Source organism: Muntiacus reevesi, chromosome 7 (assembly GCF_963930625.1).
Source record: "Muntiacus reevesi chromosome 7, mMunRee1.1, whole genome shotgun sequence".
Taxonomy (NCBI): domain Eukaryota; kingdom Metazoa; phylum Chordata; class Mammalia; order Artiodactyla; family Cervidae; genus Muntiacus; species Muntiacus reevesi.
The window spans coordinates 65,084,948-65,107,439 of NC_089255.1; the positions used below are offsets into that span (position 1 = coordinate 65,084,948).

Genomic DNA, 22,492 nt, shown 5'->3' on the forward strand with positions numbered 1-22,492 from the left:
CAGGCATACAACGTTTCAGGCGTACAGCAAAGTGATTCAGTCATACATATATATTATTTTTCAGATTCTTTTCCATTATAGGTATTACAAGATACTGAATATAGTTCCCTGTGCTACACAATAGGTCCTTGTTATTTGTCTATTATTTATATCTTATTTGTCTAGGAGTATGTATCTGTTAGGAGAAGGCAATGGAAACCCACTCCAGTACTCTTGCCAGGAGAATCCCAGGGATGGAGGAGCCTGGTGGGCTGCCGTCTGTGGGGTCGCACAGAGTCGGACACGATTGAAGCGACTTAGCAGCAGCAGCAGCATGTGTCTGTTAATCCCAAATTACTAATTTGTTCCTTCCTCTCACTACCAAGTTGATAACCATAAATTTGTTTTCTATGTCTGTGTGTTAACTTTTGTGAGTGGCTATTTGAATTAAAAAACATATGTATCTAAGACATCCTTAGTCATTTCACTCAGCTATTATCCAGCGAAATGCTACAGACAAATACCACTTCTCCAGGAAACATCACTACTTGTAACAATCTTTCTTAGAGACATGTACTGTGCTTAGTTGCTGAGTCAGGTCAGACTCTTTGTGATCACATGGGCTGCAGCCCATGCTCCTCTGTCCATGGGGATTCTCCAGGCAAGAACACTGGAGTGGGTTGCTATGCCCCCCTCCAGGGGATCTTCCCAGCCCAGGGATCAAACCTAGGTCTCCTGCATTGCAGGCGGATTCTTTATTTTACTTTACTTTACTTTATTCTTACTTTACTCTGAGCCACCAGGGAAGCCCAAGAATACTGGAGTGGGTAACCTATCCGTTCTTCACTAGTCTTCCCCACCCAGAATCAACCCGGGGCCTCCTGCATTGCAGGTGGATTCTTTACCAGCTGAGCTACCAGCGAAGCCCTTCTTAGAGCCATAGCTTTATTTTATTTTATTCCTACCTTTCTCAAAGCTACATTTGTATTTAACTCTCCCCTCCATCAAGACTCTTTCCAATCTTTGAGAAAACAGACTTCCTAGGAAGTGATTCACTATTTCAATCATTCATTTACTAAACAAATTTAACCAGTTTACTGAGGACCTACCAAACACAGGGCAGATGTTGAGGAGGCAGTGGGAAGCAAACAGCAAAACAACCTAGGGCTCCTTGGTCTGAGAGGTGTGTACCCACATCACAGTTCAGAAGGGGAATAAAAACAAGACATGGAGCTTCTCACCCAGCATCTCAAAAAACGTGACGGGACCCTCCCTGTCACTAAAAGCTTCGCAGACTGTCCCCATCTTGGTCTGAGGGCTTAGCAGGTGAATCTAATGAGAGGGCGGTGAACCCAATCTCTGGCGGCTGCGGAGGGGACCGACTGGACGTCGAGGGGATGGAGGCCGCGGGTTCCACCCATCGCTGTCCTGGGTCGGGCGTCTCCTCTGCGTCCTGGGTCCGCGGCGCCTGGGCGCCCGGGTATCCAGCGGGGCCAGGACTCGCCCAGCCTAGTTCGCACCGAGAGGCCGGGGGCGGCCGGGGTGTGGCCCCGCCCCGGGAGAGGCGTGCCGGGCCGGGCGTATTTGAGGCGCAGAGCCGGCCGCCGCCCTGGCAGGACCACGCCACCTCTGACCAAGCCTCCCCTGCGGCGCGCGAGCCTGTGCAGAGGCGTCGGGTAAGTGGTGGGGGCGCCGGGACGGGGGCGCACACCCGCCTGCTGCAAGGCCAGGGCGCCGGGCGCTGCTCGGTGTGCGGCCCCCTTTGCCGGCTGGGCGGGAGCCGGAGAAGGGGGCTTGGCTTCCCCGGGGAACCGCGCGTTCTGGGCCCAGGTTCCTTGGCTTCGAGCCCTCAAGAGAGGAGTCTGAGACTCGGGGAAAGTTAGGAACGACTTACAAAGACTCACCTGCATTTCCTCGCGGCGGACGGGTGTGTCACCCTTTGCGGCGACTGGGAGGTTCAGCCCGGGCTTCGCGCCCGGCGCCCCGGGCGGCCCGTGGTGCGTAGTGGGCGCGCATCCTCCCAGCTGCCTGCTCCAGCTGGGTGGGAGGAACCAGGTGCCCCTGCCTCCGTCCACGGTGGAGACTGCCCCGGCACTCTGTGGGCGGTTCCTCGACTCTTAGCTTGGCTGTGGGATGGGGATGAGTTCTGCTGCAGGCCAACAGCGTCCGGGGCTGCAGCCGCTCTCTGGATGCTGATCTCGCAGAAAATGGTGCTGCCCCAAGGCTGAGTGGGCATGTGTCCGGCTTGGCAAAGACCACACACCCTCAGTTTTTGCAAATCCCAGTCCAGATTTGAGCATTAGCGGTCTCAGACCTGTGCTGGGGACATGTGGGGTGTGGCAGAATTAAATGTTGGTCCGAGTGTGCAGAGCCCTAGTTGAGGTGGGGAGAGGGTGCTTTTATTAAAACATGTTTGGGGATTTATTCTAAATTGTGAGTTGCTCACATCAAAGCACTAACATGCCTGCGCTTTGAAGAGTAGGAGCTCTGGGACCCTGGGGTTGAGGTTGTGCCTTAGGCTTCATGCCCTGCCCGTAGCGATCCTGATTTCAGATACCTGGAATATTTGTAAAGTGACTCCTGGGAGTTGGGTTGCTGGACATTGAGGACGGTTTGACTTCAGTGACCCAGTCTGTTTCTAGGATTCTGGAAAAGGAATGGAAGAGAGGCTCATTTCGTTCTGCAGAAAATGGTGGCAATAAGAATTGACCACTTGGCACAGAGCATGAGAAAAAATTTTCACCAACTTCCAAAATTCTAACTCATTTGCGCCAAGTTCACAAAGTTGATCTTTCATGCTAGGAAACTGTTTCCATAAAAGTTCAATAATAAAATTCATTGTCCCATAAGAATGTCCTTTGCAGACATTGTCTTTGTAGACAATATAGAGTCAATGTAGAGTCGTGTCATCCATCCCTTTGATGACTGTGCCTCACCCTTAATCTATGGGAAATCGGAGCTGCCTTTAGGCATCATGTGGGGGATTTTTGCTTAAAATCAGCATTCTCTCCATATTCTGGGGAGAAGTTTGATGATGGGTCTTGACTGTTTTGAGCTTAGAAATACTAGGTGGATGCCTCACCAAGGTATGTAAGAAGCAGAGGAGGAGCACTGTTTGATAGATTGACCCCCAAAGCTCATTTTTAAAATGTAGTAGGTTAGTCTTGCTGTGTTGAGAGGTCTTTAGTCAATGATATTTTGCTATGCTACAAATATGCAGAAGAGCTTTACAAAGACTTTTTACTTCTTGCTAGCGAGGTTAAAAGGCCCTTATTGGTCTCACCTATGATTTAGATACTGTTTGCCTAGAACTCTCTTCAGTCAGACTCTAAATCTTATCCCTAATAGAGATCTATATTCATATAGTAAAATTTGAGGTGCTTATGTTACCTAAAATACCAGTTGTCTTGTGAACTTCTTGTACCTGAGACTCATGGTAACTGATCAAAAACAGCCTCCTTTTTCTGTTAGTTTGGGACAGAGGCTTCTGCTGAGGACAGCTAGTTAACATTTTGTGTCTGGTGCCTGAATGGATTCTTCTCATTAAATTCTGAGTGGTAAGCCTGCCAGGGCAGTAATTCCAGTTTGCCGCTGACTAAGTATCATGTGTTTTCTCTTGACTGATATTCAGCTTTTCCATATGAGGGGGCGGGGGGAATCAGTAACTGAGAGGTACAAAGTAACTTTAACTTCCTTATGGCTGAGGAACTGTGATGAAAAAGAAATCCTAGGAAAGGACCAGTTTCCTTTATCCTAACTAGCATCTCTGAATTTGGCTTTGCAAATGAGCATTTCTCAAGCCTTGTTCCATGTTTCACTAAGACCAGGAAGTAGACAGCCTCTCCTGTGTTCTTTGGAGAGGAGTGTGGGCAGTGCTTGTGGTTCTGAGGAAATAGTTTATGATCTACTTCCCTTACAGCTTTTATAAAAGTTGGGGCCCTTTGTGGGCAGAAATTTCAGAAGTCCTCCTGGGAATCCAGGCAACTGAATTAATTGCTACATGGGTCTAGAATAACATAGTACAGTGGATAGCAACTCTTTATTAAAGGGCAAAGCTGCAATTAGCAGCAGATTAAAAGTGGCCTGCATTCTGACTCACGTTTAAATTCCTTGTTCCAAAGTGATACTGAACTAATTCCTGTAGGTTTTTCCAAATGTGAGGATTCAGATAGTATTTTTTAAATGCTTTTGCCTTTGACGTAGTGTTTCTTATCTGACTTCAAAATTCTCTGATTCTGGGAATGCCAGAGTTCACATACCTATAGTATCTGTACAGTGGGAAGTTTTTTTTTCCCCCCACATTTGATTATCTCTTTATATAAGCTACTCATCTAAAAAGAAAGAAACTTTCCAGGCAAGTAGAAAGATGTTTATCCAAATAGATTTTTTAAAATTGTTTTTTGGTTCTCCTTTTAAGTTCTAAGGTTGCTAACCTTGATTTAAAAAGAACATTGGTTAGAAACCTTTCCATCAGAGATCTGATGGTTGGGAGTTGATATAATCAAAACAATGCATACCCAACTTTTAGGAAAGTAAGCTTTATCAGTTTAAATGTGGTTATAATTAGCTAAGTGACTGTGCAAAATGGCATTCTTGTATTCAGTATCACTGCAGACTGAATGAGTCACCCAGCTAGTTTCTGACAAACGCATGATCTCTTTTTTGTTTACAATTTCAGCATGTTTGTGCAGTTCCGAATGAGTAAGCCAGAGAATTAGTTTCTAAATGAAGTAACTAATACTTTCAAAGGACTGTACTTTAAAATGTCAAAGTGTGAGGTTTGCTACTAGTATAAAATCAGTCAGAATTAGGAGTCAGGCTGTTTGGACTCAGGTCCCTGCCTGCCAACAACAATGACTTTGGGCCACCATGTTAACTCTGAGACTCAGTTTCCTCACCTTTGAAGTAAGGATACTAACTTTTCCCTGTCAATCTCATAAGATTATTATCAGAATCAAAATAAGAAAAGTATGTGAAAGTGCTTTATAAACTGAAAACATCACACAAATACAGGGTGTCATTATTCTAATGGGCTTCTAATGTGTCCCAGCACAATCCAAACTGCCATCCTTGGTGTTACCTGAAACACAGCGGAAATAATGGAATCTGCCTTGTTTCTCCAGTTGTTTTGGTCTAGTTGGAAAATGGGGCTTCCCAGGTGTTTCGGATGGTAAAGGATCTGCTTGCAATACAGGAGACCCAGGTCCAATCCCTGGGTCAAAAGACCCACTAGAGAGGGAGACGGCAACCCACTCAACTCCAATCCAAAACAGAGTATGTTTGAACAGAGACTTTGAAAAGAATAAATGTTACATTTGGGGCTAGCTGTCTTGCATGAGTTTCTGGTTGTGATCAGCCTTTAAACATAACTAAGTTTAATTGGATTTATATTAATAAGACGGGCTTTCCTGGCGGCTCAGCCTGTAATGTGGGAGACCTGGGTTTGATCCCTGGGTGGGGAAGATCCCCTGGAGGAGGGAGTGGCAACCCACTCCAGTATTCTTGCCTGGAGAATCCCCATGGACAGAAGAGCCTGGTGGGCTACAGTCCATGGGGTCGCAGAGTCGGACATGACTGAACGACTAAGCACACATATTAATGACACTTTATGAGGCCAGTGGTACAGCTTTAGCTAGTTTTAACAACTGAAACTACCTTTCTGTTTTTTATTGACCTGAATGGGTACTTTTATGTGAGGATACATATCCTCATTAGCTCAGGCCAGTGGTTCTCAAACCAGGCACAACTTTGCCCTCCTCTTGCTACCCCAGGGTTATTTGGAAACATCTTAAGACCGTCTAGGTTAGCACAATGCAGGGGCTGGGGGTGGGTGGGTGGGGGTTGCTGTCATCTTGGGTGTTGAAGCCAGGGATGCACATGATGCACAGAAGAGCCCCTCCCTACGAAGTATCCCACCTGAAATGTCAGTGACGCTGAGGTCAGGGATAAGCCCCAGCACAATGGGGATATTTAAAAGAAGTCAAGACACTTACAAAGTTATTGCTGAGTCTTTACTATGTTGCTGTGTTGCTCAGGAATGGAAGAATTTGTGTAATCAAAGGAACTAAACTTTCTGCCTACTGTGAAGTCCAAAATTGTTTCTTTCTGGTGTCCAAAGTGAGAAGCTTTATTTCTTGACTTAAGAAATATCCTTTCAAAGGATTTCACTGGCAGTACAGTGGTTAAGACCCCATGCTTCCACTGCAGGGGGTACGGGTGCCATCCCTGGTTGGAAACTAAGATCCCACATGCCTCATGGCATAGCCAAAAAAAAAAAAAGAAAGAAAGAAATGTCCTTTCTTTCCCTTTTCTGTAAGAACTCTTAAAGCTGTTTTTAAATCTTTATTGAATTTGTTACAATATTATTTTATGTTTTGGTTTTTTGGCCACCAGGCATGTGGGATCTTAGTTCCTCAACCAGGGATTGAACCTGCTCCCCCTGCATTGGAAGGGGAAGTCTTAACCACTGGATGGCCAGGCAAGTCCCTGTAACAACACTTAAGTTCCTCTTGTGGTAGCAGCATACTTCTCTAGGCAGTGGCAGTCTTTTGGGGAAGGAAGTACAGAGGAGAACCGACTTTCGCATTAAAGAGTCGAATATTATATACTAAATGCGATGAAACAAGCCCTGGGAGAGGATCACCTGCAGTTTCCAAATTGGAAGATGGGCACAGTGATAACCTGAGTGTATCCAAATTTAAAAAGAGACGTGCAAAAACAAAAAAATAATGGAAGGTAATATTGAACTGTATTTATAAGTAACAGCAGAGTAAGATAAAATATCTGGTGTATAAATGAAGCATACATTAAGTTGTAGGAGGACTTTTTGTCTGTTTTTGTTTTACCAAAAAGTCTAGTATTTTGCATTTTTAGAACCTATCAAGTAGCCACCATTTAATGGATCATTTTTTAGAATAATTGAATAACTTTAACAAGTAGGCAACTAACAGCTTCCCAGATGGTGCTCTTGGTAAAGAACCCACCAGCCAGTGCAGGAGATGTAAGAGATGTGGGTTTGATCCCTGGGTCAGGAAGATCCCCTGGAGGGGAGGGTATGGCAACCCACTCCAGTTTTCTTGCCTAGAGAATCCTATGGACAGAGGAGCCTGGTGGGCTAGGGTCCACAGGGTAGCAAAGAGTCCGACATGACTGAAGTGACTTAGCACACACATGTAGATAACTTAAGGAAAAAGATTCTGATTATTGAAGATCCAGGTAACTTTGACCATAGCACAGGTGATCCGGGGTGGAGAAAAGAACCCAGGCCTGAGGAGTCCCAAGCTGACCTCCTCTCCTCACCGCCAGAGCACTAGCTCTGGGAGCAAGTGTCAAACATCTTGTTTGTTGGGAACTGGCACTGAGGGAGGAGCCAGCGAAGCAGGAATGATGGTCTCATGGCCACCCACTGAGGCAGCTTTGGGCAAGGCCAACTCTCTTTGGTAACATCCTACCCCAAAATATTTTCCTCCAAATTGTCTTTTTTTTAAAACTTGATTTGTTATACTGCCAGATATTTTCATTTGGAATAACAAACACCTTAAAAAAAAATTACATCTTGTGCTCGCCTTTCTTCGCTATTGCTTCATATCCCCAGTCTCACCTTTCTTTCAAGGTGTAGCTCAACACTGTTTCTGTTAGAAGTCATCTTTTCAGTTGTGACTTGCCGTAGCACATAGTCTGGCTCACAGCGCCCATTACTTGTGACCCTTTCTGGCCTCTGACCCTTTGATGATACATCTTGGCCAATTCCATCTTCAAACCCAGACCTGAGCCCGCCCAGTGCCTGGCGTAGAACAGGCACAAATTTGTGCAAATGAAGAAATAAGTCATCAGCAGCAGCTATGGCTTGGGCATTGGGGTGGGCAAGGCAGAGACTGTCTTTCAAACACTAGGAGGAAGAACCAATGGCCTCCTCCTAAAACCCAGAAGAGGGTATGGGGCTGTCAGTGGGAACCAGAGAAGAGGTGGGCAAGATTCATTTAATGAATACTTTTTATGAGGTGGTGGAAAAAAAGAGCACAGGAAGGAAGGTGAAGGAGAACCAAAGGCACACCAGGACTGTTTCCATTTGTTACCTAGGAAACGGCAGAGTATTATACTCCTTGCTCTCCCACTTGCATTGTATTGCCTGTTACTTCCAGGATTCAGCCACAAGCTAGTGTGATTAGAGTTCAGTTATGAGTTAAATAGGGCCTGGTGATTCAGGTGGAGAGCATCCTCACCCTTTGAGACATTTTTATGGTTCCCCGCTATTGATTTTGGCATATTTGGAGAACAGACTTGTTTGTGTTAGGAGAATGCCTGTATATTGACTTGACCTGCACAATGAGTTGTTTGTGATGTTCATACAGAAACCAGTGAAATCTTTTAGGATCAAATGATAACCCCTATGTTTTTTTTCTTTTTCCTTTCAGGAAAATGGCAGACGGTTTTTCGGTAAGTATTTTATGTCTGTTTTCCTACCTTAATATATATACATTCATGCAGGATGAGGATTTTATTTTTTGTTGTTTGTTTTTTAACCACTCAAGTTCCCTGCTTAACTCTCCCACCACGTGGCTTCCTCTGGCCTCATCTGTCCAATGAGGGCTTGTTAGGTGGAGTCTTGTTTTTCTAGCAACAGGTTTGGGAAGAAAGCCAGGCAGAGAGGCCTCACTAACAGTAACCCCTTTACCAAAGGCCTAGGACAGAAGCTGGTGGATTTTGCCGGCAGGAACTGAGAAGCCAACTGAGCAAAGGGCAGTGTGGTTCATTCTGAACAACCTGATTTTTTTTTTTTAACCCTAAAGTGCCCTCAACTCCTTCTCCCTTCCCAAATGCTGGAGTAAGAAGCAGCCAAAACAAATTCCTATTAGTATGCTTATATATTCCCAAATTCCTTAATGGAATGACTCACGTCACCTACAGCCACAACGAGCTCTGCTCAGGTTTGTTTTCTAAATCCCGTTTGCTTTCCATCATCGCGGAGCCCTCTGATTCTATCTCCCACTCCCCCAGGCCACATGGGCTCCCTTCACAGCCTCACCGTGTTGCCCCAACACCAGATCTACGGTTGTGTTCCCAATGCATCAAAGACAATCCTGGCAGATCATATTCAGTCAACGTAGAAGTCTTTACTGGGCATCTTTCATGTACCACCTGGCAGTGTGCTGTAGAAAACAGGCAGGGAGAAAGCAGTCTCTCCCTGGAGAGAAAGGACACAGTCCAACACTGGCACAGAGTCTTGCAGTCTGTAAAGGGCCGTCACAAATGCTGCCTCACTTGTTTGTCACCACAATCATATGAAATAGAGCATTATCCCCATTTTACAAGCAGACACTAAGTCCTATACAGGTGACATGATGGCTCCAAAACTGGAGCTCTTGATTTCTTGATGGATAGCACTGGATTTTAAACCACATCATTTGACTCCACATCACAGGCTCCTCCCTGTGTACCAGGCAGCCTCTCTGGTACTAGCCTGGATGCCACTAAGTGGTAACTTCCCTGGTGTACCCGAAGTGCAGTAGACATCCCGCAAAGGGAAGGCCAACGTAACCAGGGCCAGCTTGGTGGCAGCTTTTGCAGCCAAAGAGTATACTGAGTTTTGTGACTATTTTTTTTTTTTTTTCATGTCAGTTAGAAAGTATGTGCTTTTACATAGAGGATGGCTAGCTCCTGACTCTAGCAAACTACAAAAAGGCAACCCTCAATGATCTGAGATGATGGGAGGCAAGAGTAAAGTGATAAAGCATGTATAATCCCATAGTCGAATTTTAAGTCTTAGGAACTCAAAACTAAAAGGTAGGAAAAACATTATTGATATGAATTTCATATCTTCACCAAATCCCTCTAATTCTTAGATCACATATTCCTGAAAATACTGTTGTGATTGTTTTTCATCCTATAATTTTTTTAATGTCTTTTTTTTCAGCTTAATGATGCCTTATCTGGGCCTGGAAAACCAAACCCTCAAGGTTGGCCTGGTTCATGGGGAAACCAGCCTGCTGGGGCAGGAGGCTACCCAGGAGCGGCGTATCCTGGGGCCTACCCTGGACAAGGACCTCCTGGGGCCTACCCTGGACAAGGACCTCCTGGCGCCTACCCTGGACAGGGACCTCCTGGGGCCTACCCTGGCCCAACAGCACCTGCTTACCCTGGACCAACTGCACCGGGTGCCTACCCTGGACCTGGGGCCTACCCGCCTCCTGCACAGCCAAGTGCCCCTGGAGCCTACCCTGCTGCCAGCCCCTATGGCGTCCCTTCTGGACCCCTGGTAAGATGGAGTGAATCATTTAGTAAACTACAACGTGTTCAGGACCAAGTTAATAAAGAACATGGCTGGGACTCCCTAGCAAGTCCAGTGGCTAAGACTCCCAGTGCAGGGGGCCTGGGTTTGACCCCTGATTAGGGAACTAGATCCCACATGCCACAACTAAGACCCAGCACAGCCAAATAAATAAATATTAAAAAAAAAAAAAAGAAAGAAAGAAAATGGCAATTGTCTGGAGCGGTAGCGTCATCACTTTGTAGTGCTCTGGCTGGAAGCTGGCTCTGGGCACTGACCTGCAGAGGGCTTTGGGAGACCTGAAGCTTGAAACTCACTACTTACAGCCATTTTTCAAGGACCAGGCACAGTGTATGTTGGTTCAATTGAAAAGTTAGTTTCCCGTGTTTAGTTATGTACTGTTAGTTTAAAGAGAAGCTAATGTGTGTTTTGAAGGCATCTGTAAGGCAGCTTTAATATAAATCAAGTTAAGATCATAGTAATGGTTGTTATTATTACTGATAAACACTGGATATATAACATGTGCCAGCTGTGTGCTTCTACATGGATGCTCTCATTCAACTCCATAAGCACTCTGTAAGATACTGTTATTGCCACTTTACAAATAAGGAAATAGGGCAATAAAGGGTTATACAGCCTTCCCGTGGTCATAGAGGGGAAACTTGGGGCAACCACAGTAATCTTGTTTTTAAAAACCTTCTAAAGATAATTTTGTGATCTAAGGATTGAATTTCCATTTATATTAAAATTCATTTTAATAAATGAATTCTAACCATAAGACCCAACTCTGGGGGCTCCAGACACATCTCCAAACAGTTTAGCTGTGAGAAAAGATACATATCTGAGAAAAGCGTTCAATAGCAGTGTGAGATCAGCCCCTTTCAGGAGTGTGATGGCGCAGGGAGTATTTGCTCTGCTTATTGGTCAGCTTAGAGGAGAGCAGAGGGACAGCATTGGGTGCATGAGAGCCGATACACAGGACCTGGACCACACACGGGTAGTCAGTTGAGACAGGAATATGGAAATTTTGGAAGGAAGAGGCAGTGGGAAAGAGAGTGAAGAGGAGGAACCCCAGAATCTAGTGGTTAAGTATTGTTGTTTTTGTTCAGTCACTAAGTCAAGTCTGACTCTTTGTGACCCCATGGACTGCAGCACACCAGGCTTCCCTTGTCCTTCTCTATCTCTTGGGATTTTCTCAAACTCATGTTCATTGAGTCCTTGATGCCATCCAACCATCTCATCCCTTGTTGCCCCCTTCTCCTCCTGCCCTCAATCTTTCCCAGCATCAGGGTCTTTTCTAATGAGTAGGCTCTTCACATCAGGTGGCCAAAGTACTGGAATGTCAGCTTCAGTATCATTCCTTCCAATGAATATTCAGGGTTGATTTCCTTTAGGATTCACTGGTTTGGTCTCCTTGCTGTCCAAGGGACTCCAGCACCAAAAATTCAAAAGCATCAATTCTTTGCTGCTCAGCTTTCTTTATGGTCCAACTCTCACATCCGTATATCACTGCTGCAAAACCCACAGCTTTGACTATACAGACCTTTGGAATCAAAGTGATGTCTCTGCTTTTTAATACGCTGTCTTGGTTTGTCATAGCTTTTCTTCCAAAGAGCAAGGGTCTTCTAATTTTGTGACTGCAGGACTTCTAATTTTGTGATTTTGGAGTCCAAGAAAATAAAATATGCCACTGTTTCTCACTTTTTCCTCATCTATTTGCCATGAAGTGATGGGACCAGATGCTATGATTTAGTTTTTTTGATTGTTGAGTTTTAGCCAGCTTTTTCACTTTCCTCTCTCATCCTTATCAAGAGGCTCTTTAGTTCCTCTTCACTCTCTGCCATTAGAGTGGTATCATCTGTGTATTTGAGGTTGTTATTTCTCCTAACAATCTTCATTCAGTCCAGCATTTCACATGATGTACTCTGCATAGAAGTTAAATAAGCAGGGTCACAATATGCAGCATTGACATACTCCTCTTGCAATTTTGAACCAGTTCTTTTGCAATTATGAACCAGTTCATTGTTCCATGTCCAGTTCTAACTGTTGCTTCTTGACCTAAATACAGATTGCTCAGAAGGCAGGTAAGGTGGCCTGGTATTCCCATCTCTTAAGAATTTTCCACAGTTTGTTGTGATCCACAGTCAAAGGCTTTCACATAGTCAAATAAAGCAGAAGTGGACATTTTTCTGGAATTCTCTTGCATTTTCTATGATTCACAGATATTGGCAATTTGATGTCTTGTTCCTCTTTTCTAAATTCAGCTTCTACATCTGGAAGTTCTTAGTTCACATACTGTTGAAGCCTAGCTTGAAGGATTTTGAGCATTTCCTTGCTAGCATGTGTAAAGAGTACAACTGTATGGTAGTTTGAACATTCTTTGACATTACCTGTCTTTAGAATTGGGATGAAAACTTTCCTTTTCCAGTCCTGTGGTCATTGCTTAGTTTTCCAAATTTGCTGACATATTGAGTGCAGCACTTTAACAGTGGCAAAGAATCCGCCTGCCAATTCAGGAGACACGGGTTCGATCCCTGAGTGGGGAAGGTCCCCTGGAGAAGGAAATGGTAATCTACTCGTGTTCTTGCCTAAGAAATCCCATGGAGAGAGGAGCGTGGCAGGTTACAGTCCATGGGGTCGTCAGAGTCAGACGTGACTTTGTGACTAAACACCACCAACAAAGAGTCAAGAAACGACTCTGGCTTTTCAAGAATGGACAAGGAGAATGCCGCCCAAGGGTCAGCCCAAACCAGGAACTCAGGAAGGGGGTCAGATCGCAGAGGGGCAGGGGACACCACTGCAGTTCACACTGGTTGGATTTGTGGCACCAGTAGCAAAGCCAGATGGGAAGAAGCACAGGACTAATACAGATCAGATCAGAGCTAGAGAGAGAAAGACTTGGGCAATGGTTGAACCCAGGGGAAAACAATCTTAAAGGAAAAAGAGAAGAAGCCAAGATAGAGCAGTGGAAATATTTATAACACCTTGAACATAGACGGTCAGTAAATATTTGTCGAATGAACTGGGGAAGGTATTAACTGGAAAGTTCCCATTCGACAAACATTGAGTACTTGCCACCTTTAAAGCACCACACAGGGCCTGTGCGAATTAAACATAAGAACACCTCAGAGGCCTAGAAGGTGCCACAGTGTCTGCCTGCAGGGAGCAGAACCACTAGGACGAACACGTCATATGGCAAGGATCTTAAGAGTGGTATAGAAATGTTAATGTTGATTGCAAGGTCTAGCTTAAGCCTTTCCGATGAGTTACAGATTAGGATGGTTCTTATCATGAGAGATACAGTCTCCAGAAGGGAACATGTTCTGTCTTTGGCACTAATTAACTGATGGCCTTTTTCTTGATTATTGTGGTTGTAGTTGTGTAGGGAGCCATCTCTCTCTTCCGGCCCTGGACAAGGTGGCCTGGGAGTCTGAAAAGATGGCTTAAAGTAGGGTTACATGTTATTCACATATATTAATAGTGGTTGAACTCTAGCAATGTCTTTTTCTTTCTTCCCTCAAGAAAACATGACTCTCTTTTTTGTGGGGGGGGGGGGGGTAGCTGCACAGCATGTGGGATCTTAGTTCACTGACTAGGGTGAACTAGGGTGAACTCACACCCCCTGCAGCAAAAGCATGGCATCTTAACCACTGGGCTGCCAGGGAAGTCCCCCAGAACATGACTCTTTATTGATATATATGTATTTTTTTATTCCCAGAATGTGCCTTATAACCTGCCTTTTCCTGGAGGAATCATGCCTCGCATGCTGATAACAATCCTGGGTACAGTAAAGCCCAATGCAAACAGGTAAAGAGCAAAATTAGCAAGTCTAACATATTGATTGATTGGTTTTTGGAATAAAGGGTGGTCTGTTTCAAATTTTAACAGAATTTTAAAAATTACATTTAGAATCTTGGCTATACCATAGTTTGTGATTTTCCCATAAATCAATACAGTCTCACCAAGAGGACAAATCCCTTGCTAAGTCTTGTGTTTTTCCCAGAACAAGAATAAAAATTTGTGAGGACAAAGAGGAAGAGCAGAAAAACCCGTTCTGTTGGTTCTTCCTAGCAGGGAAAGCCTTAGAATTAAAGGAAAGTAGACCCTTTGTGATGTAATGTTTAGATATCCCTCCACCTCTGAGCCACAGATTGTCTAAAAAACAAAGCCCATCAAAAATTAGCGTCAAAAAGAAAAAGATGCCTAGTTGATCTGAGAGCTTAAATATTATACCTCCTGTGCTCATATTGGTGCAATCTCCCTGTAGCTGTGAAAGTCATGATACACTCTCAGATTTGTGAGCTTGGTTGCCATTTCTGTGTTCATACTGTTGGCCTGGTCTACAGATGATAAGTGACAAGATGGGGAACCCCAGTGTTCTGAGTGGACACTATTTACTTATTTTTGCTTTTATTTCTGAGTGGACACTATTTACTTAAAAGGTTTGAAAAAACTTTACAAGTTAAAGTTTTAACTTGTCAAATTAATTGATCAAAATAAACCAGTGTTCACCATTGGTACTGCTTTGGTTGAGGTGAACTAGAAGGGGCTAAGATTTTGAGCTCACTTTGGAAAATCCATGCTGATTTACAGCTGCGTTGGGACACCAGACTGGTTATCACCACTGGTTATATTTACATATAATACAAGCAGGCTAAGGTTATCCTGAAGCTGTTCAGTCTGTCTGTCCTTGAGGTTGGTGGTACCATTAAAACTCCTACAGCCATTAATTAATCTGTTTCTGGGTCTTATAGACAATGCACAAAAGGTACAAATTCAAGCTGTGTACACAGGTTTATTTAATTCTGTAAACAGCCTCTGTGAGTGCCTGTCACTTTGATCCTGGTGAATCAGTGGGAGCAACCTCCTCTGTTACCAGGAGGTGGACAGGTTCTGAACAGATCATTTTACATTCAGCCAACCAGTTCACTCCACCTCCAGCCAGCCTCCTCTGGTTCTACGTGGTAGTCACTACCTTAAGTTAGTTCTTCCTTCCACACAGCCTAGACAGCTTCTCTCAGCACAGTACTTCCCTACACAGTAAAACTGGTCTCACAGCAAGTTACAAAACATATACTCATATATCTTCTATGTCCTCATCCACCTTTCCTCCCAAAATAACACAGGACCCACAGCCCTGATCCTGTGCAGGCAGCACTCATAATTGGGTAATATCTGCTCTCCTGAGGCAGCTGCTGTCAAGCAGAACCACAATGGCATCTTTGCTTTACTTAGGACTATCACACTAGAAAGGTTGGGCTTCTCAGGTGGCTCAGTGGTAAATAGTCTGCCTGCCAAGCAGGAGACACGGGTTCTGAATCCTGAGTCAAGATCTCCTGGAGGAGGAAATGGCTACCTACTCCAGTATTCTTGCCTGGGAAATCCCATGGATAGAGGAGCTTGGCAGGCTACAGTCGATGGGGTCCCAAAGAGTTGGACACGACTTAGGAACTACATCATCACCACCACCACCATCACCGCTAGAAAGGTTAGAGACTGTGGCAAGTTAAAACCAATTTTGGTTGAAATGATTAAAGTGGTAGTAATCTGAGAAATGGATTGCTTTGAGCTGCAAAATCTATGTGAGGAATCACATGAAAGAAAAAAAAAATCCTTAAAAGTGGTAGAGATGACAATTACCTTTTCACTGCTGAGAAAGTACAAGCATTGCATATTAAGTCAAATACAAGTTCTATTGCCATTTGACTATATTGATTCTTTCCCTGTGAATTTAATTATTGATAGTTGGATGTATCTGTTACTGGGTGAATGAAAACACACAAAGAATCATTGTTAATAGGTCTAGAATGCAGACCTTGCTTTAAGACAAGAGCTGCTTTTTTTTTTTTTTAACAGAACCAGCTGCTTCTGATATTAGTGCTCTGGGGAGCACACTTTTGAGAAACCATGTGGAAAGGGTAGTGCTTTAACAGCCAGAGAACTTGTGTTTGTATTAACATCCAAGGAGAGAGAACAGGATAGAAAGTTTATCCAGCACTTCCAATAATTCCACTTCACATCACAGAATGTTTAACACATTTATTATTATGACTTCACAACTCAGCAACAGGATACTGAACATTAACTATGTTATCTCATTCTTGCTGTTTTAGGACTAGGTTTTCCAGTTAACTATGAGGAAGCCAGGGATTTGATAGCACTTTATGTGACTGCTTTACTTTTAACAGGGGTTGAAAGTAACCTGTCAGGGCAAGAAAGAGGTAGCTGTATTTCCATAATGTCAGGTATAAAGTGCCCTCAAAGTGGCCCCAATCCTCAGCAGGGAAACCTTGAACATGTTTATATGTAGAGATAGTAAAAAGGGAAATACAGGTGAATAAGATATAACCAAAGACAACAAAGCTAAAACCTTAACACATATTGTCTTGTTTACTGTGGGATACTGTGGTAGTATGTCGAGTATAGTAGTGGCCCTTATCTGAGGTTTTGCTTTCCATAGCCTCGGTTACCCAAGGTCAATCACAGTCTGAAAATATTAAATGGAAAACTCCAGAAATAAATAATTCATAAGTTTTAAGTTGCCCACATTGTACACAGCATGGTGAAATCTCGTGCTGTCCAGCCCCATCCTGCCCAGGCTCTGAAACTACCCCTTTCTGCTGTATATCTGGTCTATTAGTTATCAGATCCACTGTCATGGTACCCTGGTGCTTGTGTCCACGTAACCCTTATTTTACCTAATAATGGCCCCAAAAGCAAGAGTAGTGATGCTGGCAATTCACATATGCCAAAGAGAAGCTATAAAGGGCTCTCTTAAAGTGAAAAGGGGACAGTGCTCAATTTAATATGGAAAGAAAACAATTATACACTGGGGTTGCTAAGATCTACAGTAAGTACAGATCTTTTGTCCATGAAATTGTGAGAAAGGAAAAAGAAACTCATGCTTTTTTTTTTTTTTGGTCATACCTCAAACTGTAGAAGTTATGGCCCCAGTGCATAAATGTTCATTTCAGATGGAAAAGGTATTTCGATACTATTCATGGTTTCAGCCATCCATTGGGGGTCTTGGAACACACATCCCATGCATGAGGTAGAACTACTGTACTTTGCCCAGTATACTTTCCAGTTTGAACCCATTCTATGGTTTATTTGCTTTCTGTTTAGAAAAGTGTCCTGTACTTTATAAATGATTTGCTCTTTAGAAAAGTATATGTTCTTCACTTGATACAAATGTACAACTTGAATGATTTTACTAACTGTGACTTTTGATTTAAAACAGACTTGCTTTAGATTTCAAGAGAGGGAATGATATCGCCTTCCACTTTAACCCACGCTTCAACGAGGACAACAGGAAAGTCATTGTTTGCAATTCAAACCTGAATAATAACTGGGGAAAGGAAGAAAGACAAATGGTTTTCCCATTTGAAAGTGGTAAACCTTTCAAAGTAAGTTATTGCTATTATATATTGATAATGTCTATTTCTCATGGGGAATCAAGCTTAAACCACAACACACTGGAAATTTTCATCAGTTGTCCTGGGACACCTGACCAGTACATCTGCTCCCCATCCCAGGGGAATGGTCTCAGAAATAGTGGCATATTCCTCAACTCCATTTAGGCACCTCACCATTGTCCTTGTTACCAGCCCTCTGAGTTTAAGATTTTCTGGAAATGAGAAACATACCATCTTTAATTTAAAAGGCAGAAAATCTCTTTTTTTGGCCGTAATGTGAGGCATGTAGGGGAAATCTGCTCCCCCTGCAGTGGAAGCAAGGAGACTTGCCAGGGAAGTCCCCTAGAAAGTCTTTATGATATAATTGGGCTGAGAGTTAATTCCTTAAAATCATAAGGTTAGCATGGCAATCAAAACTAAATTTTTTAAACTCTTAAAATTAATTCATGCTTGTTTATGAAAAGGAAAATTTACAGATTTTTTAACTAAAAAGTTCTCCATCCTTTATCCCTCCCCCATCCTCACAAATGTTACAAACAAGTATCTTTCCAGTGTTTTCTTGTGACAAGCAACACATTTTTTATTTTCAAGCATGGCTTCAACAAATATTAGGTCCACAGTGTTGGGTTAGGGTTGACTATACAGTGGGCAATAAAACAGCTGGACCATCTGCTCCTCAGGGGTGGGACCAACAGGGTCTGTATTCTACATCTGGTGGACATTTCCTTCTCAGAACACTGTCACCTAATAACACTTCATTGCTTAGAGATGCAGTAATTCAACCAGTACCCTACTGATGAAAATTTGGAGTATGGAAATATTACAAACAGATAAAACCTCGAAAGCTTTATTTATTTTACTAAAATACTGTGATAACTAGTCCTAATACATCTTTGCTTCCTAGAAGAGTAATTTTACTAAAAAAAAAAAATATATGTTTAAGATTTAGATGAAGATATTGCCAAAGTGCTGCTTCCAAAATGTTAGAATTAATGCATCCTCTAACTACTGGGAGATTATGTTTCTCTTACTCTTGCCAAAACTGGTTATTATCCATCTTCATAACATTCACTTCTCTAAACAGAGAATTCCTACTTTAGCATTTTTGTTTTTACTTTCAGTGTTTGAGACCATACAAAAGCTTTAAGTTTTTATGTAATGATTAATCTTTTCCTCTGTGGCTTCAATTATATATCCTTTTAACAACTTATCATTTTGTTCCATTTAAATCTTTGAATAATTTGTAAATTTTTTTTCTGGAAAGTTACCTTTTCTGACTTTAATTCGTTCTACAAAGGATCAGAAAGATGAAATTTTTGACATCCAGAGCTTAGGCTAGACTAGTTTTAAAAGGAATGGGCATTTCTAACAGTTTTGTGCATGTGTCATTTCAGATACAAGTGCTGGTTGAACCTGACCATTTCAAGGTTGCAGTCAATGATGCTCACTTGTTGCAGTACAATCATCGGGTGAAAAATTTTGGGGAAATCAGTACGCTGAGAATTTCTGGTGACATAACTCTCACCAGTGCTTCGCACACTATGATATAATCTTAAATGGGCAGATACTTTTTTAAAGAAATGAATTTGAATGTAATCCTTACACATTTAAAAGTTTCATGTTAAGTATGAGTGAAAAATTTTACCTTTATTCATCAATGTCCTTCTTGTAAATCACTGATTTAATAAATATTCTAAGAGTTACTTGTCTTTACATGTAATTTAATTGGGGCAATTTATTGTTAAGTCCATTGTACAATGGACTTAAAGGAAAAAGAAATATGTGGCAATGTTAATACTGCATTAGAGCCTCCCAGTTTTCAATATTTGAAACTATATTTTTAAAAAGAAATCAGGAGTAAATACTACCACAAAATTAACCTCTCTCTTCTAGAGTTTGGTAAAAAACCAATGGATACTACAAAAAAAATCATTCTCCTATTGTCTTACTTAAGGAAACATAATATATTCAGGAAATAAGAAAAGCAAAGTTTACATATATATGACCTTTTGGACTTCTTTTAACTATTTTATCTTTCTAAACCATACTTCACACTATCAGATCAGTAATTTATACCAACATCAATCTTCCTGTGGAGCCTTTTGGTTTTATGAAATCTCCAGATTTGTAGAAGGAAAAAAGTAGGTTTTTATTTGAAAATTCCATTGTCAATACTCTATCAACCATGCCTTTCTGCCCTTCTTCATTACCAGGAAGGTCAAAGATTAATATAATTTCAAAACTTGGATATGCTCAGACCACTTCATTTTATAAAAAACCAAAATATTATTTGATCTGTTACTGTTTCTCCAGTACCATCTTCTCAAATAATCTATTGGCACAGGTTGTGTTCCCCAGGAGGCAAAGAGATGAGAATGCAGGTTTATGAGGAAGTATATGCCCTTTTTTTCAACAGCTGTGAAGACAAGAAAGTACCCGACTGAGCAGAGAGAAGTGGTGCATCCATGCCTCAGTCTACCCTACAGGGATTCTGAGCTGGGATGATCCTTTAGAGTTGTCAAGAGGGGGACAGGCCTTCATATTTTCACTTCATCCCATTTCGTTTTTCATTTTTGGAAAAGCTCTGGTTCTACCCAGTTTTCTTTCATTTTATCTTTAAAGGTTTTCTTAATACCTCACAATTCTAGAATCCAGTAGCCCAAGGGCAAATTGATGGCTGCCTACCTGACTCATTCCCTGCTACCTAATAGTCCTGGTTTTACCCAGGTATAATCCCAGGTAAAGCAGGGGATCCTGATTAAGTAAACCCCAAATGAGATGCGGATGGAGATATGGCATTAGTTGGCCTAACCAAACTAAAAGGAAGGACATAGCTCTGATTACCACTAGCAGCCATCTTATCACCCCAAAGGACCCAGCATTAGAGATGCTGACACCGAGGATGCCAGAATGAACTGTGAACAGATGTTGGACCTTGATGTATCATTGAGCCATTGACGATAAAGTGCCTGAAATCACCACGACAACATTATAATAATGAACTTCCTTATTGTTAAGCCAATTGGAGTTCACTGCATTGTTACTTAACAGCCAAAAGTTTTCTAAGTGATTCAACAGTACATCTTATTAAACCTAAAAAAAAAAAAATCACGTTTACTGACTGGCATTGTTTTATTCTCATCTACTTTATCAATGGCAACCCACTCCAGTATTCTTGCCTGGAAAATCTCATGGGCAAAGGAGCCTGGCAGTCCACGGGGTCACAAAGAGTTAGACACAACTGAGCATGCACACACTGACTTTATCCTTGAGGGCAAGTATTATCTTATTGTTATGTTACATATTGCTTTATGTATGTTCTAAGTCTTGGGTTGCTCTGTACTCATCTCTTTTACATGTTCACGGCCCTGGACCCTTAGAAAACTCCAAACTTTGATAATACTATCTCTTCTACAAGTCCAACACAACTTCCTCTGACAACAAAAGTGGATGTGCTTTTCCTTTCTTGTTTGGAAGGCCCTCATCTTAAAGAATTATTCATAAAGTTGCTGCTTGTTTGGTGAATACCTCCAACACTCACCTCATTTGCAAACAGAAATAACTGGCCCCAGGTCTGATGGCAAGCTTTCATTACTATGAGTCATCTTAGTGCTCTGCTGTACTGATGGCCCTGTCTTTTACAATCCTATAGTCAAGAGTTTTATAAAGGAGAAAGTATTTCAGATATACTGATGGATATCTAAAGAAACTCAACATATGAAAATGCAATATGCAAGCTATTCAATATCAACAAATTTAAGAGTTCAAACTAAGTATAAAAGAATGCAAATATTTGTTAAAATTTAACATTATATTTCAATTAAAATGAAGAATGTTAGTAAGCTCTGAGTAGGTATACTTAACTTTTAAGCTTATACATTTTAAACAAGAGAGGCAAGGCAAGTACATTTTTATTCTGCATTGGTTAATATACAACATATCCCCACTTCCCTTGAGAAACAGTATCATATCTAAAACACACTTTGATGAACACTGAATATTAAAATATTACACAATCATTCCTCAGAATCCTGAGGGGGGGGGGTGGCTGGATTGGTCCCAGGATCACCCCCTCCCCTCACACACACACAGATACCAAAATTCAAGGATGCTTAAATCTCTTAACAGTAGGCCCTCAGTATCCACAGGTTCTGCATCCAACTAAGGAGGGCCAACACTCTACAAGTGGCTTGAACAGCAGTGAACATAAACACTCTTCAACTTTTCAGTATTCTAAGAATATAGCACAGATAACATGAAGAAAAATGTCTGGATTTATTTTTAAATTCAAAATTCTTCTGGTTGTTCTCCACTGAGAGGCCTCAGAGGTGAAAAGGAAATCAGGTTACCACCAAAGGAAATGTGTCTGGTCTGTTCTTGATGTCTTCTCTCCATCTGAGTGAATGTATTACTGCAGTTTAGGCCTGGCTAGAGAAGAAATTTAGAAAAGCCACTAAAGTAACTATCAAGAGTTTTACCAAGTGAGTGTTCAATCTTTCAAATTTTCAGTGGATTAATTAATAATATAAATGACGTTTTTTGTGCACAATGATAAAATTCTTAGTAACATAATGTTATGCTACCCTCTATGGATCTAATTTCAAAATATAGTTTTTTTTTTTTTAATTGAAAAGTATATTAGGAATATATACCTTATATTTGGAACCTAGAAAAATGGTACTGATGAACCTATTTGCAAGGCAGGAACAGAGATGCAGACATAGAGAACAGACTTCTGGATGCAGTGGGGGAAGGAGAGGGTGGGACGAATTGAGAAGTACTGAAACATAGATTATCATATATAAAACAGCTAGCTAGTGGGAAGTTGCGG

The 22,492-nt window shown here is 42.1% G+C and overlaps 2 protein-coding genes and 1 pseudogene across 4 annotated transcripts in view; 1 reads left to right on the plus strand and 2 right to left on the minus strand.

Annotated features, from left to right (window-relative positions):
• LOC136171508 (low molecular weight phosphotyrosine protein phosphatase pseudogene) overlaps positions 1-2,066 on the minus strand; it is a 49,117-nt pseudogene extending 47,051 nt beyond the window's left edge.
• LGALS3 (galectin 3) lies at positions 1,523-19,364 on the plus strand. Its single transcript, XM_065940152.1, has 6 exons — positions 1,523-1,655; positions 8,394-8,415; positions 9,893-10,234; positions 13,965-14,053; positions 17,487-17,652; positions 19,056-19,364. Exons 2-6 carry the CDS (start codon positions 8,398-8,400, stop codon positions 19,209-19,211), a joined length of 771 nt encoding a protein of 256 aa, XP_065796224.1. The 5' UTR covers positions 1,523-1,655; positions 8,394-8,397; the 3' UTR covers positions 19,212-19,364.
• Positions 19,365-21,453: 2,089 nt separating this feature from the next.
• DLGAP5 (DLG associated protein 5) overlaps positions 21,454-22,492 on the minus strand; it is a 42,505-nt gene continuing 41,466 nt past the window's right edge. The window contains exon 18 of one of the 3 annotated variants that reach the window (XM_065940150.1): positions 21,454-22,085. In XM_065940150.1, the coding sequence (XP_065796222.1) occupies positions 21,949-22,085 (137 nt within the window). In that variant the 3' untranslated portion in view covers positions 21,454-21,948. Of the gene's footprint in view, positions 22,090-22,492 lie in introns of all 3 variants that reach the window. The other 2 variants (XM_065940149.1, XM_065940151.1) reach the window with 2 other exon arrangements.